The 14,637-nt window shown below is 46.8% G+C and overlaps 1 protein-coding gene across 2 annotated transcripts in view; it reads right to left on the bottom strand.

The window, feature by feature from the left end:
- The window catches only part of DOCK5 (dedicator of cytokinesis 5), a 191,695-nt gene that overhangs the window by 130,071 nt on the left and 46,987 nt on the right, over positions 1–14,637 (bottom strand). For both annotated transcript variants that reach the window (XM_036450436.2, XM_036450437.2), the window contains exon 2: positions 10,533–10,616. In XM_036450436.2, coding sequence (XP_036306329.1) covers positions 10,533–10,616 — 84 coding nt within the window. The remainder of the gene's footprint in view (positions 1–10,532; positions 10,617–14,637) is intronic.

The following is a 14,637-nucleotide window of genomic DNA, read 5'->3' as shown; positions in this document are numbered from 1 at the left end:
GGTGAGGGAGGTGCCCCAATGCAGCACTCAGCTCTGTCCCCAAGGCCCCTTCTGTCCGGGTCACTTAGAAAAAAACTGCTTCAAGCTCCTCAATGTTACGCATCCTCAAAATGAAAGAGTGGAGCTATACTTTAGGGCTCTAAACGTGAACCCCGGGGCCCCCCTTTCAGGACCGAGACAGTCAGGGGTGGAGAAACGCTGTCAGGGCCGTGACAAGATCAGCAGCGGCAGAAGCAGAGGTGGAGCCCAGCAGTGGCGACAGCAATAAGAGTCCTGGTGGCAAAAGAGGAGAAGCAAGAAGGTGACTCTGAACTATGTGGGACCTTCCAGAGTGTCCGAGCCGAAGATCACTGGGTTCAACACAAGAGCCCTCTCTCCCAGCACAGGTAGGCAGGCACGATCGGGGACATGAACTGTACATTGGCTCACACACACACCAGTGGGAAGAGCTGGGGAAGTCAGAGACCCCACCAGAGACCTCTCTGTTTATTGTGACCTTCCTGACCTCCTGCCAGACTCAAGGGGCGTGGACAGCTACTGGTACCAGAGGTCAATGCCTCAGTCTTCTCACCCGGAGCGGGTGTGCTGGGGGAGGAGCCGCTTTACCTGGGTGCAGGGGATGATTCGGCCATGCTACCCTGGATCAGACATGCCTGCCTGCTCGGGCAAAGTCAGCTGTTAAAAACAGGCAGGGAGCCCTAGCTGGTTTGGCTCAGTGGCTAGAGCATTGGCCTGCAGACTGAAGGGTCCTGGGTTCAATTCCGGTCAAGGGCATGTGCCAGGTTGCAGGCTCAATCCCCAGTAGGGGGCATGCAAGAGGCAGCCAATCAATGATTCTCTCTCATCATTGATGTTTCTATCTCTCTCCCCCTCTCCCTTCCTCTCTGAAATCAATACAAGTAAAAATAAAAATAAAAATAAAGCAGGCAGGGAGGCAGGTGTGTGTGGAGGGCAGGTTAGGCCTCTGGAGGTGCACTGAGCCCAAGAATGCCCAGCGGAGGGCAGCAAGGAGCCAACTGGCAGGGGTGACCAGCCTGTGTGGAAGAGCTGGGTGGGGGTGGAGGGCATGAGTTCAGGAAGAGCTCACCCCCACAGAAACACATTTAGGGAGGTGGGAACCTTGTCTGACAGCTGTTTAAAAAGCAAAAGCAGCGCACCCCCTTTGGAAAACTGTATGCTGTGTCCAACGGGAAGTGTCATTTCCCCAAACGCCTCGCAACCTGAAAGCACGCTCTGCACTTGGATTCCCCGGGACCCTGGTGGGAATCCCAGCTCCACACGCGCTAGTCACGTGGTCATCTTCGAGTTTCTTAGCGTGATTTTCACAGCTTTAAACAAGCATCAGGAACTCTGCTCTCCCGGGACTGTCAGGGCTGAGCCCGAGCATATGAAAGCTCTGAGCTCAATGCCCAAACACACGCAAGTGGAAAAGGCCAGGCAGACTTGGAAATGAGGTGCCCAAGGTCAGGCAGGGACTGTCCTGCAGGGCCATCCCCGGGCTCCTATGCTGAGGACAGCAGGAGGCTATCCAGAGTTCTCTTTCTTTTGTTTTCTGAGGATGTCTGCCCCTGGAGGAAGCAGTAGGCCCTGTTTAAATTATTCTTAAATTACACATGACCACAGCTGAAGCTACAGAAGCAGTTGCATACCATGCTGGGCCCAGGCAAGCCTCAGTCCAAAGTCCAAGCACCCGATAAGACGGACAGTCATTTTCCAGCAGAATAAGTCCCATGACCCAAGAAAATGGCAGAGAAGACGACTATGGAAAAGAGAACAAAAAAAGTAGAAGAATGAACTCGGGTAACCGAAAAACCACGTGACAGTGGCTGGAAAAATGGAGAAACGTGGTCCTGAGTAACCCAGGGTCAGAGAGGAGACAGAGAAGAGACCTCGAACGTTCCCAAAATAGTTTATTCTAAGGCCTTATTTAATATTCATTGGCCAATGAATCTGACAGGAAGACTAATTAAAAATAAAACTCCCCCACCCCTTCCCATTCCTTCAGTTCCAACTACGATATCAGTCTTAAGCCTGCACTGGTGAAAATTAGAACAAGTATTTGAGGTCAGGGGTTTGGTGTTAATTGTTCCTGCCATTTAGGAGGAGGATTAAACTGACAGGTACAGTTGTTCACACTCTTACATTCCTACTGTCAAAGTCAAATGCTCACACATTTAATATTCTTGTTCGGAAAACAAACATTGGGGACAGTGCACATAGAATAAGGATTAGATTCATAATCCTTTCCTCCCTGGCTGTCCATCCCTCCCTGCAGCCCGAGGTACAGGAGGAGGTGAGGCAGGAAAAGGACTCAGCTTCTTTGCACTCCCGAGACCCAGGTACAGCACACACGTTCTCTCTGGCAGCATTTTCTGCCTCTATAACACTTTCTGTTGAATGATTTGCTTTTGTGGGTTGAGTACAATGGAAGCACTCTGGCACAGTTAATATTTATGATGTGTAAGCATCCGTCTAGGCTTTTAAAGATCATAAGTGACTTCTATCACTATGAGCAAAGTCCAGGCATACTTTCAGCCTTCTCTCTCCAGGTATAAGCAAGAGGAGACGTATCTTATTCAAATTTGCCCTCAGTCCACTTTGAACTTGCCTCTAGAACTTTCTTCTTACATTAATCCTTAACTGAGTCTCACCCAGACCCGAGATGATTTGATGTGCCATGTTTCCTAATGGGGATATGGCGCTGAAGACATTTTTGGTAGAAGTTACACACCGAATTATGTGAATAAGCATCGGGGGTGCGCACCACCATGAGCTAAACCCTTGATCCCACTTAGATCCATTGCAGCCCAAAACTTACGCGACACCATAAGCTCAGGAGAACATTCCTCCAGAACATCTAACGTGCACCTCTGCTTCTGGGCTGCGCTTGCCTCGTTAGCCAAAAGGGGCCAGTTCAAGTAGCTATTCATGACAAAGTCACTGAATGACAGTACCACTCAGAAAGGGTTCTTGGGCCCTAACCAGTTTGCTCAGTGGATAAAGCATTGGCCTTTGGACTCAAGGGTCCCAGGTTTGATTCCGGTCAAGGGCATGTACCTTGGTTGCGGGCACATCCCCAGCAGGGAATGTGCAGGAGGCAGCTGATCGATGTTTCTAACTCTCTCTATCCTTCTCCCTTACTCTCTGCAAAAAAAATCAATAAAATATATATATTTTTTTAAAAAGAAAAGAAAGGTTCTCAGACTTACCCTAGAAGATCCCATTTAGAAGCACGTTCAAATACAGCTCAAGAGAAAAAGACAGAAGGCAATCTCTTTTTGATAAAATTAAATCTGAGGTGACCGTTCTCACAGACTACTTTTTAATTAGCTTTTCTTGTGAAAACGCTCCTACTGCCACACACAACTTTTGAAAAAACACATCTCAGGAACATATGTCCCCAGCAGTACTCACTGACAAGCTGTACTTAGGGTGAAGGTCGAACAGATGTGGGAAGTGACCGGCAGACTCAACAAAATGCCACCTGGCCTACTCTGCTCTCCTGGCTGGTGCCAAAACGCTCGCACGCAGTCCCTGCCATAAAACCCAAGCTGCTGGGCTCACTGCCATTTGTGTTTGTGAAAGGCGATTGTTTTTATGACTGGAGCAAGGGGAGACTAGATTCTGAATTAGAATCGACTTCCAATTATTTTGACTGGAGGTGTAACAACGGTAAATGTAAGTGACAAATACTTCGAATCCCTTATTTCAGCTTATACTGCACAGTTGTGCACAGGCTAAGAACTGATTTTTAGAAATCAACTTAGACTTTGTCTCTCACTCACCTATGACCAATGGGCCTTGCGGACCAAATACAGAAGGAAATGGACAGAAAGGAGGAACAATTAGTCAGAGCTACCGGTTGACTAATTATTATACAGGATATGGGAGGATGTGACAACCCATCTTCTCAAATCAGACATTCTCCAAGAGCTGGATGAGACTGTACTGGTATCTCTGATTTTTGAGTTTGTTTCTGTTTTGTCATGGCCCCATGTGGGTTCCAAAAGATGCTTGTTAAGGCACTGCTTGAAGAAAATCTTTAAATGCACTCTCTTCTTATGTATGCCTCTGTTATAAAGTTTTGTCAGCCATGGAACCAAAATTTGGTATAGCTTTACCTATCTGTCATAATACTGTCCTCCATACTCACTAAAGAAAGCCTGTTTCATAAAGATGAGTCTAACCTTAGCCCTCAGACTGAAGGGTCCCGGGTTTGATTCCAGTCAAGGGCACATACCTCAGGTGCAGCCTGGATCCCTGGCCCTAAATAGGCCGTGAGACAACCAATCAATGTGTTTCTCCCACATCAATGTTTCTTTCTCTTTGTCTCTCCCCTTTTCTTCCACAGTCGCTAAAAATCAATGGAAAAATATTCTGGGATGAGGATGAACAACAACAAAAAGACGAGAGTCATGTCCAGCTCAAGCCATAATCCATTTTTATTCCTTTGCAGACTGAAAGGGGGTGAATTTTCTTGATCCAAGTGGATTTTAAAACTGGCCTCACTCTATTCAGAAGATATAACTTCGGTAGATTGGGGACCTCCTATATATACACAAATGCTTCTTTTTATTCTTTCAACTTTTACGGATTGTCCACTTCCTCTGGTTCCAATCCCATCGTTTGTGCTGACCTTTGAAATAATATAAAATGTTTCGCTGTGCCTGCTTGGAATGCCTTTGAGACATTATCTCACTTTGTTATTTCCAACGGGGCCAACTGTGTTGAGTTTACCCCAGAGATCACTGTTCACATCAGCCACTCTCTCTTGAACTTGAGTGGCTTATGGGGCTAAAATGAATTAACCAATGGATATGAGTCAAATGCAGGAACCTAGTTCCCAGTGGTAGAACAGCAGGCCTTGGGCATAAAATCATGGCACCTAGACTTCGGTTAATCACAGGACATCAGAATGCTGAAATCCTGCTTTTCCTTTAATCACTTTCAATTGAAAATTGGTTGCCTCTCACAGCCACCCTGACCAGGGCAGGGAGTGAACCCACAACCCAGGTATGTGCTCTTGACCAAGAATCGAACCTACCACTCTTTAGCGTGCAGACTGCTCTATCCATTGAGCCACCAGCCAGGGCTGACTCTGGGGGCTTGGTTACTTTGTTCACCTGTTTTTGTCTATCCCTTGAATGAAAACCCTATGAGAGCAGGAGCCTTGCTGTTGCTCAGGTGACATCAGAGCCTGGAACTTCTCTTATACTCACTAAAGGCACCTGGCACATAACAATTGTATAACACTTGCTCACTGAGTGCTGCCGAGGGCCAAATGACCACACAGAGCTCTCTCGGAGGCAGTGCTTTGAAAGAATAGGCAAGATGGAGAACCACTGCCTCGCTGCTAAATCCTTAGTCTGGTTAAAGACGAAAAGGTGTGGCAATGACTTCAGGCAGGCCAGTGCCTCAGTCCTCGTGGATTTCAGTCCCTGGAGAAGTCTCTGGAGGCAAATAATTCTTCAGGGCCCATAAAAGATGAGCAGCATAGCCAAAACCGATTTGGCTCAGTGAATAGAGCATCGGTCTGCGGAATGAAGGGTCCTGGGTTCGATTCTGGTCAAGGGCATGTACATTGGTTGCGGGCACATCCCCGGTAGTGGGTGTGCAGGAGGCAGCTGGTCAATGTTTCTCTCTCATCGATGTTCCTAACTCTCTGTCCCTCTACCTTCCTCTCTGTAAAAAATCAATAAAATATATATTTAAAAGATGAGCAGCATATAGCGTCCCAGGCAATTCTATCTACTCCCTCCCCTCGTTTTTTAGTAACAAATGAAGGTCAAGGGAAAGTCACAGAAAGAAACGAATGAAAAGGGATGAATGATGGCTTCTCTCTTTTGGGCCGTGGTCTCCTGTTCTGGAGCCAAAACACAATCATTCTGGCAATTCTGCAAAAGGTCAAACACAGGGTTACCACATGACCCAGCAATTCCACTCCTAGGCACATACCCAAGAGGAATGAAAATGCAGATTCACACAAAAATGTGCCAGCAAGCATCTGTGGCAGCATTATTAATAATAGCTAAAACGTGAAAACAACCTGAGTGTTCAACTGTGAATGGATAAACAATGTAGTCCATGTATATAGGGAATATTCTTCAGCAGCAAAAAGGTACAAAGTACTGACAGGCTACATACAGCATGGATGAACTATTATGCTAGGTAGAAGTCGGTCACAAGGGACCACATAATACATGTGATTTCATTTACATGAAATGTCTAGAATAGGCAACTCTACAGAGACAAATTAGGTTGGTGGTTGCCTGGAGCTGGGGGGTAATGCCCACCAATGGGTACTGGGGCTTCTTTTGGGGGTAATAAAAAAATGCTCTGAAAGTAGATAGTGGTAGTGGTTGCCCAACTCTGTGACTGGTGTACTTTGTAAATAACGATTACATTATTCACTTTAAACTGGTTAACTGTATGTTTGAAATTCCTCTCAATTCAGAAGAAAAAAAAGCTCATGCCATAACCAGATGCTTTTGCAGAGGACAGGGCCATGCTGGAGCCCTCGCACTTCCCTCTTGGAAGGAGGAAAGCAGTCCTGCCCTGTAACATCCGGGGTTTTGTGGATGTGACCTGGCCCTCTTGACTCTCCACCCTAGCTTGCCTTGCTCCAAAGACCTTGCTTTGCGCCCTGATTTCACTTTCGCTCACTCAGCAGACTTTTCCTGAGCACCTACTGCATGCCAGGGATGTGCTGGGCCAGGCCCTGAGGAGGAACGGGAAGCAGGCCTTGCCTTCAAGGACCCATCACTTTCATAACTGCCCACCCAACCACAGGCGGGAAGCAGCAGCAGGAGAGTCCGAGCGGTATTCTGGTGTGGGTTGTGGGCAGAAAAGAATGTTTCACGTCTGGGCTCCAGAAGGGTGGACTCGCATCCACACCAAAATAGCACACACGGGTCTGGGATGCAAATATCTCAGAGCGTGGGGGTGAGGGGGAGCCCCAGGAGGCAGATCTGACAGGAAGCTGAAGGCACAACCCCTCAACCCCCAGGCCTGGAGCCGGTGCCAGCACTACCCACCCCTTAAATTCCATCTGGCAGTCCCGTGGGCGTTTCCATTTTGTTTATTTTTAAAAAAAAAAAAAAAAAGGAAGAGGAGATGGGGGAGGAGGGAGAGAACAAGGTATTACTCAGCATTTCCATCGTGTTTCATGTTTGCAAAGCACTCCTGTCCTTACTCAGTCCCGAACGGCCTGAAATAATAAAGGAATTTGAGAATCCAGCCAAGAACGCAAAGTACTCAGCAGATATAAGAACCTATCACTGCATCTGGCTGGGGGGGCCCTATTAATCCAATAAACTAAATACTATTTTTTAAAATTAATCCAAAATAATAACCTCTATAAAGCTGACCTGCCATTGGGCGATGAGTGAACTCAGTAAGCTTGTGTTCTAAACCTGCCCGTTCACACCCCTGAGAGTGGGCGCCGGTGTCCTGGTTTGAGATGCCAGAGCCCTATGGCTGGCACGCCAAGTGTTTTATGGCAACAGTTAACAAGAAAAGTCAGCTTCCCGCTGCCAGCAGACAGCACCTGGATCTTCATACTGCAGATGCAGTGCTGATAAAGACAGACTGCCTCTCGGCGGGCGCCTCCTGCAAGCTCGCTGCTGGGTGAGCTGCAATGTGCGCGGAGCACTGTGGCTTCGGAACTCAAGCTTGGGAATGATGTGAAATCGGTGTGTGTCTGTGTGTGTGTGTCTGTGTCTGTGTGTTTATACTGAAAGTCAACCAAGCTCAGTGACCACCTTAGCTTGTCCGTAAGACTGCTACCTTCATCAATGTTCATCAGTCAATTGGGAGGCTACTTGGTAACCTATAAATAATGTGTACACTTAGCCAAAACCGATTTGGCTTAGTGGATAGAGCATCAGTCTGTGGACTGAAGGGTCTCAGATTGGATTCCGGTCAAGGGCATGTACCTTGGTTGCAGGCACATCCCCAGTAGGGGGTGCGCAGGAGGCAGCTGATTGACCTTTCTCTCTCATCAATGTTTCTAACTATCTCTCTCCCTTCCTCTCTGTAAAAAAATCAACAATATATATATATATTGTTTTGGTTTTTTTATTGTTTTTTTTTTTTTAATAATGTGTTCACTTAAAACTACCATGAATATGAATCTTAGGAGGACAAAGTGCTTCCATTAGCTATTTCAGAAAATATAAAAATGGGGTCATGTAAAAACGAAAAAAGAATTTTGAAAGTGTATTTAACAGACATCATCTGCTTTATTTCACATCGACACTCTATCTTTCCTCCCACACTCGGCAGGACAATTAGAAAAGCTGGACAATACCACATACACACACACACACTCATGCACACAGAAGAGCTAACATGGCAAAGTGAACAGTTACCAGGTCAAGATCTGAAAAGACCAACTCAGAAACTCAGCAAGATGAGGCCAGAATGTGGGGCTGCGTTTATCTGGAGCATCTGCTGAACTAAGAAAAGTTTGTTCCCGTGTCACGAGCAGCGTCTCTGACAGCGTTGAGGAGCCAGGAGGACAGAATCTGCAGACTGCCAATGAGTTGGCTATAGTTTCAGACAAAATAGACTAAAGAAAAAGGATGACTACAGACCAAGATAAGAACAGGTTTAACAAACAGAAGTTAAAAGCTGGAATTGCTTCATGTGGCAACATTAAAATTATACAATTTAAAAACAGATCTGAGAACATATAAAACAAAAGATTGGAGTACTATAAACTGACACAAACTGCAATCATGGTGGAGGATTTAACACAGTTCTGGCAGTAACAGAAACAACACAAAAAAAGTTAGCGTATCGCAAATTAAAAAAAAAAAATGACAAAGAAATCAGAACCTAATTGTCATCTACAGAACGTTTGCACCCGGTGATCTTAAAAGGTACAACGCTTTCAAGCCCACAGGAAGAGGTGCAGCAGCTGAGCACGTACAATGGAAAAATGTGTGTTCCTAGAAACCAGACAGAATGGCTGACTCTGGCCCCCGACAGTGAGCGATGGGGGAGAGGTCTGTGGTTTCACTAGACAGAGGAGTCCCAACAAGGCAAGTAGGCTGTGCTGAGTGTCTCGGTGACTTAGGGAAGCATGGAATGGATGTTTGGCTGGACCTGAGAGGTTGAGGATGACGGGAATAGAGGATGGACGAAGTCCACACAGCCCTCCTTTCCTCTCCTGCCCTGGGGGCTGCATGGCACCTGGAGTCTGTGAAGGAGGGGACAATGCAAACCCCCGCCCGCTGCTAACACTAACGGCAGGCAGCAGTCACAGCTGTCTTCTGTGCGGTCAGGCAGATGACAGTTTCTACGGCCCAACCCTGCTTCTCATTTCGTCCCCACACTGCATCCTCAGAAGCCGCACCTGGTTTTGAGGTGAGTACTTTTGCCATTCGACCCTCACCAGCACTTACATGGGGGGGCGGGCCCTGCATATCCAGACAGCCTGCTCTAACAAGGCTCGTCCCATGTGTCAAAAATCTACCGTAGTTCCCCACCCCCCCGTTCCTGCCCTAATCTTCAGAGAAGAAATGGGTCCTAAACGTGGTTCTCTGCTTAGATCCTCAGCTTCAGTGGCCTGGCTACATGTACATGGTGCCCTGAGGGTTGGGGTAGACGTGTGCATACAGGAGCCCTGCTGGGATTTAGAGAGCGCGAGTTGGAGCTAGAAGTCAGGGGAGGGGAGGGTGCAGATGTGCTCTGTGCTTTTTAGACAACCCGGAAGTCCTGAGTCCTGTCCTGCCGCCCACTAGCAGGTTAAATGGAACCACCGCCCTAGCTGACCTAGTTGCGGGACATATACTAGATTAGAAGGCTTTCTGGACCGGCTGCAGTCCTGACCTAATTCTCTGCAAGAATCTCAGCAACCCCGGTAGTCTCCCTCATTTCTCCCCCAGTCTGGCAACATTTGGTGCTGAGTAGAAAGACCCACTTACCCTGGCTGGCATGGCTCAGTGGTTACTGGGTTTGATTCCAATCAAGGGTATGTACCTGGGCTGCAGGTTCCCATCCCAGCTGGGGTGCGTGTGGGAGGCAACCAATTGATGTGGCTCTCCCACATCGATGTTTCTCTCCCCCTCTCTCTCTCCTCTTTACCCCTCCCTCCTCTTTGCCCTTCCACTCTCTCTAAAATCAATGGAAAAACAATCCTCCAGTGAGGATTAACAACAAAAAAGAGCCACTTAATCAGCAGTGCCTCCTGGGGAGCCCCTCTCCACCGCCACCCCAGGGTCCCACGTGTCTCTCCCAAACCAGTGCTGTGTCAGGTCCTTCTGTGACCAACGGTTGAGCCCAACATATTCACATACTTGGATTCACATTCTTGGATTCTGGTGACTGGGTGTGTCCGCACTCCTGTATTCAGCTGGCTGTTTCGAAATCGCCCTCAGTAAGAAATCACTTTTAACCTGAGGACTTCCTGGATTTTCACCCCACCAGGAAGAGGAGCGTGTTGAAGTTTGCTCTACGTGCCTTATTAATAAGTAACTTCCACTGTTCCTGCCTCTCGCCCTGCCTGGCAGGAGGCCACTCAGACTCACCCTCATACATCTCCAGGATGTGAACCGAGTCTCCGATCTGCAGGGACAGCTCCACGTCGTGAGAGGCATTGTAGTTGTAGATCGCTGGAATGAGAAGCAGAAGGGGAAATGGCATCAGTGGCCGTTACAGCACAGGTCACAGCAGCACATTCTGTGGCCAGTGAACCACTTAGCAACACTGACCCTCTACTTACTGATTTCAGTGAAGCACCCACCCCAAAGCAGAGAACACCCTCCTGGACCGCCCATTATTGTGTTTTAGGGGGACCCCTGCACCCAATACTGGTTGGCTGCCTTGTGTGTACCATGTGTTGTGTGAGAGACCACGGGCTGTGTGACAAGACGCACAGACATGGCCCCTGGCCTGGATATTTTGGGTCTTCTAGGGCCGTGGTTGGCAAACTGCGGCTCGCGAGCCACATGAGGCTCTTTGGCCCGTTGAGTGTGGCTCTTCCACAAAATACCACGGTCTGGGCGAGTCTATTTTGAAGAAGTGGTTTTAGAAGAAGTTTAAGTTTAAAAAATGTGGCTCTCAAAAGAAATTTCAACCATTGTACTGTTGATATTTGTCTCTGTTGACTCATGAGTTTGCCAACCACTGGTCTAGGAAAGAAAGAGACTACATATATTATTATAGAAATAACGAGTTAATTAAAATTGTAAGTTATGAAAGAAAAAAAAAAACAGGCTAAAATGAGAATACACTGTGGGGTTTCGCTGGTTCATCATCAGACAGCAGCTACCTTACGACATCACTGAGCTGTGATCTCCAGGGAAAGGGGTGAGCCAGCTCCCAGCTCCCATGGCAGTGATCGGTGGCCTAAGGACCACTTGTGAGTCCCATATGCCCTCTAATAACAGACTGGCACAGGGTGCAACACGGGAGAGGCCACCTTGCCCCATTCTAGGCACCCTGGCAGACTGGGTTGTCCCAGCAACTGCCCATCAAGGTGACCTCAGTCACCACAGTCAGAAGGGCTGGCAATGACCGGGCCAGACTGTGAAAACAGCACACTAACTCTTATAACTCAGAAAGGAAACACAACCCGATTTTTCAGATCGTGAAGCTCTAAGGGGACATCTGACCAAGAGTCATATCTGATGAATAAGGACACATAAAAAAATGCTCAACAGCATTAGTCTTCAGGGAAATGCAAATCAAAACCACAGAAACATTTATTCAAAAAGATATATGCATCCCTATGTTTACTGCAACATTATTCACGGTGGCCAAGACATGGATATAACCAAAGTGTCCTTCAAGAGAGGATTGGATAAAGATGTATAAGGATACATACTCGGAGTGGCCAGATTATTATGATCTCTGAATGCATAATAATCTGGCCACTCCGTGTATATCCTATATAATAAAAGACTAATATCAAATTGCCCCCTTAACCAAAAGTTCAACCAGCAGGCAGGCTGGCCAACCGCCCATGTCCCCTCCCCCTGGTCAGGTTGGCCGGACCCCACTCATGCATGAATTCATGCACCAGGCCCATATATTTATACACACACACACACACACACACACATACATACACTGAGTAGCCAGATTATTAAGCATTCAGAGATCATAATAATCTGGCCACTCAGTGTATATAAATACTATGGATTATTACTCAGCTGTAAGAAAAGATGAAATATTGCCATTTGTGACAACATGAGTGGGCCTTGAGAATATTTTGCTAAGCAAAATAAGTCAGTCAGAAAAAGCTCAGAACCATATGACTGTACTCATATGTGGGATATAAAACTGAAACTCATAGACAAAGACAAGAGTATGGTGGTTATGAGAGGGAAGGGGGTGATGTAGTAGTAAAGGGTAAAGGGGCCAAATATGTGTTGACAAAGGTGATTCGACTTCGAATGTTGGGCACACAATGCAATATACAGATCATGTATCACAGAAATGTACACTTAAAAAAATATATAATCCTATTAACCAATGTCAGCCCAACAAATTTAAATAAAAAGGTAATGTGTTAAGTAAACTATAATTGAAAAATTAAAAAATAAATAAATAGGTTGAGTGTCAGCCTATGAACTGGGAAGTCATGGTTCAATTCCAGGTCAGTGTCAAGGCACGTGCCTGGGTTGCGGGCTCGCCAGTCAATGATCCTCTCTCATCATTGCTGTTTCTGTCTCTTCTTCTCCCTTCCTCTCTGAAATCAATAACAATATATTTAAAGAACAGATAAATAAAGCCACCTAGTTCATAAACCTTTGTTATGACAGTCAACATAGCAGCATTATTCACAATAGCCCAAAACTGGAAACAGTTCACCAACTGATGAATGAATGGATAAATAAATATGGCACATGCATACAAATGAATATTACTCAGCAATCAAAAGGAAAATAGGAACATGTTACAACCCGATGAGCTTCCAAATCATTATGCTAAATATTCACAATAGCCCAAAACTGGAAACAATTCACCAACTGATGAATGAATGGATAAATAAATATGGCACATCCATACAAATGAATAATGCTAAATGAAAGCCATATAAAAAAAATGAATTTTACGTTTCCATCTGCTTGCAATGTCCAGAACAGGCAAACCTATCAGAGACAGTAGGGCAGGTTGTTGGTTGCTGGGGCTGGGGTGGGAATGATTCGAGTTCAAAAAGGAGCTGAGTGCTGGACTGTGGTGATGGTTACTCAACCTTGTGAATTTACTAGAATTCACTGAATTGCATATTTCAATGGGTGAATTTTATGGTATATAATGAGACCTCAATGAAGCTGTTTGTTTGCTTTTTAGGTAGAATTAAGTCTTATCCTCACTCTCTTGTTGAATGATCGGCATCCTCTCAGGGAATAATAATCAACTTAGAGATTCAGTTCTAACTATTTACCCAGTGATCCAAGGAGCCTACCGTATCCCCCACCTTGCAGCTTTGATGAGCACATGCGCGAGTCACTGACCCATCTGCCAGACCCCAGGAAGGTGATTAAAAAGGGGCAAGACGCTTACCCTTCTGAGCTCAGATAATGTAGCGCATGGCATCCACACCATTGTCTCTGTCACTGCCAATCGTGGGTACTGCCTGCTTTCCTGAGGCTGCAATGCACCATGCACCTGCAGCCTGCCGCAGGGTTTCCTTACGCCAGTCCCTCTGTCAGTGGGTGAGTGGGAGGGCACCCCTCCACACAGCCATTTCAAGCAGCCTCTTTTTTTAAGGGAATCCCCCAAGTAGTGTTCTGCCATCTTGGCACAGAAGCTGGACAAATTACGTGAGGATTTATTTAGTACTGAACTTTCGGACTAGACTGTAAATCAGAACTAGGATGGGCTGATGACCTGGGTTAGGAGAACCTGCACAGACTTCAGAAGTGGGAGTTAGTTCCCCTCGCTGGGCCCTTCATGGGCCACCAGGCCACGGCTGCTGTTCCACTGAGGTTCAGCTCCTTCCTCTGACTGCTCGTTGGCTCAAATGTGTTGCTCACTGAATAAGTGGCCGGTTTTGAATAGAAAATATAGCTCTCACATCCTGGTCTCTCCATAGCCGCCATTTACGGCCTTCCACTGGGCTGGCTCCTTCCACCACCCTCTCTCTGCCAGAAACAGGAAGGAGCGAGGCTGCAGTGTCAGTGCGGTGTGTACTGGCCACGTGTCCCCTCTTCCTCATTAGTTGTCATCAGGGAAGTAAGCAGAAGTGGTCACAGGAGCACAGAGCCCTGGCAGTTCCAGGCACAAGCACTGTCCAAAGACTGTTGTATGGGTGTGTGTACACACACACACACACACACACACACACACACACACTCCACAGTCCAGAGACACAGACCACAGACCAATAAGTTTCATGAAATCCTACATCCTAAACTTGATAATCAAAATGTTCCAAAAATTACCCCATCCCTGTCTATCTTTACCTCCATTATCTGCCCAACACCTCCCTCTGCTCCAGTCACCTCCTATTCTTTCCTCAATTCTGTGCCAGCCCACAACTTAACCCTCCCTGAAAACAGCGGCGTACCTTTCTCGTCCTAAGTCCAAGGCCCACGATCACAACTCAGTTCCACAGAGAACCACTGACTCCCTCCCGGCCTGCAGGCTTCTCTTTCTCTCTCTCCCATAGGAGCTCTTCCTCCC

Source organism: Pipistrellus kuhlii, unplaced genomic scaffold (genome assembly GCF_014108245.1).
Source record: "Pipistrellus kuhlii isolate mPipKuh1 unplaced genomic scaffold, mPipKuh1.p scaffold_m20_p_21, whole genome shotgun sequence".
In the NCBI taxonomy this organism is placed as follows: domain Eukaryota; kingdom Metazoa; phylum Chordata; class Mammalia; order Chiroptera; family Vespertilionidae; genus Pipistrellus; species Pipistrellus kuhlii.
Note: the sequence above shows the minus strand (reverse complement) of the source record. Positions and strands in the feature narration are given on the sequence as shown.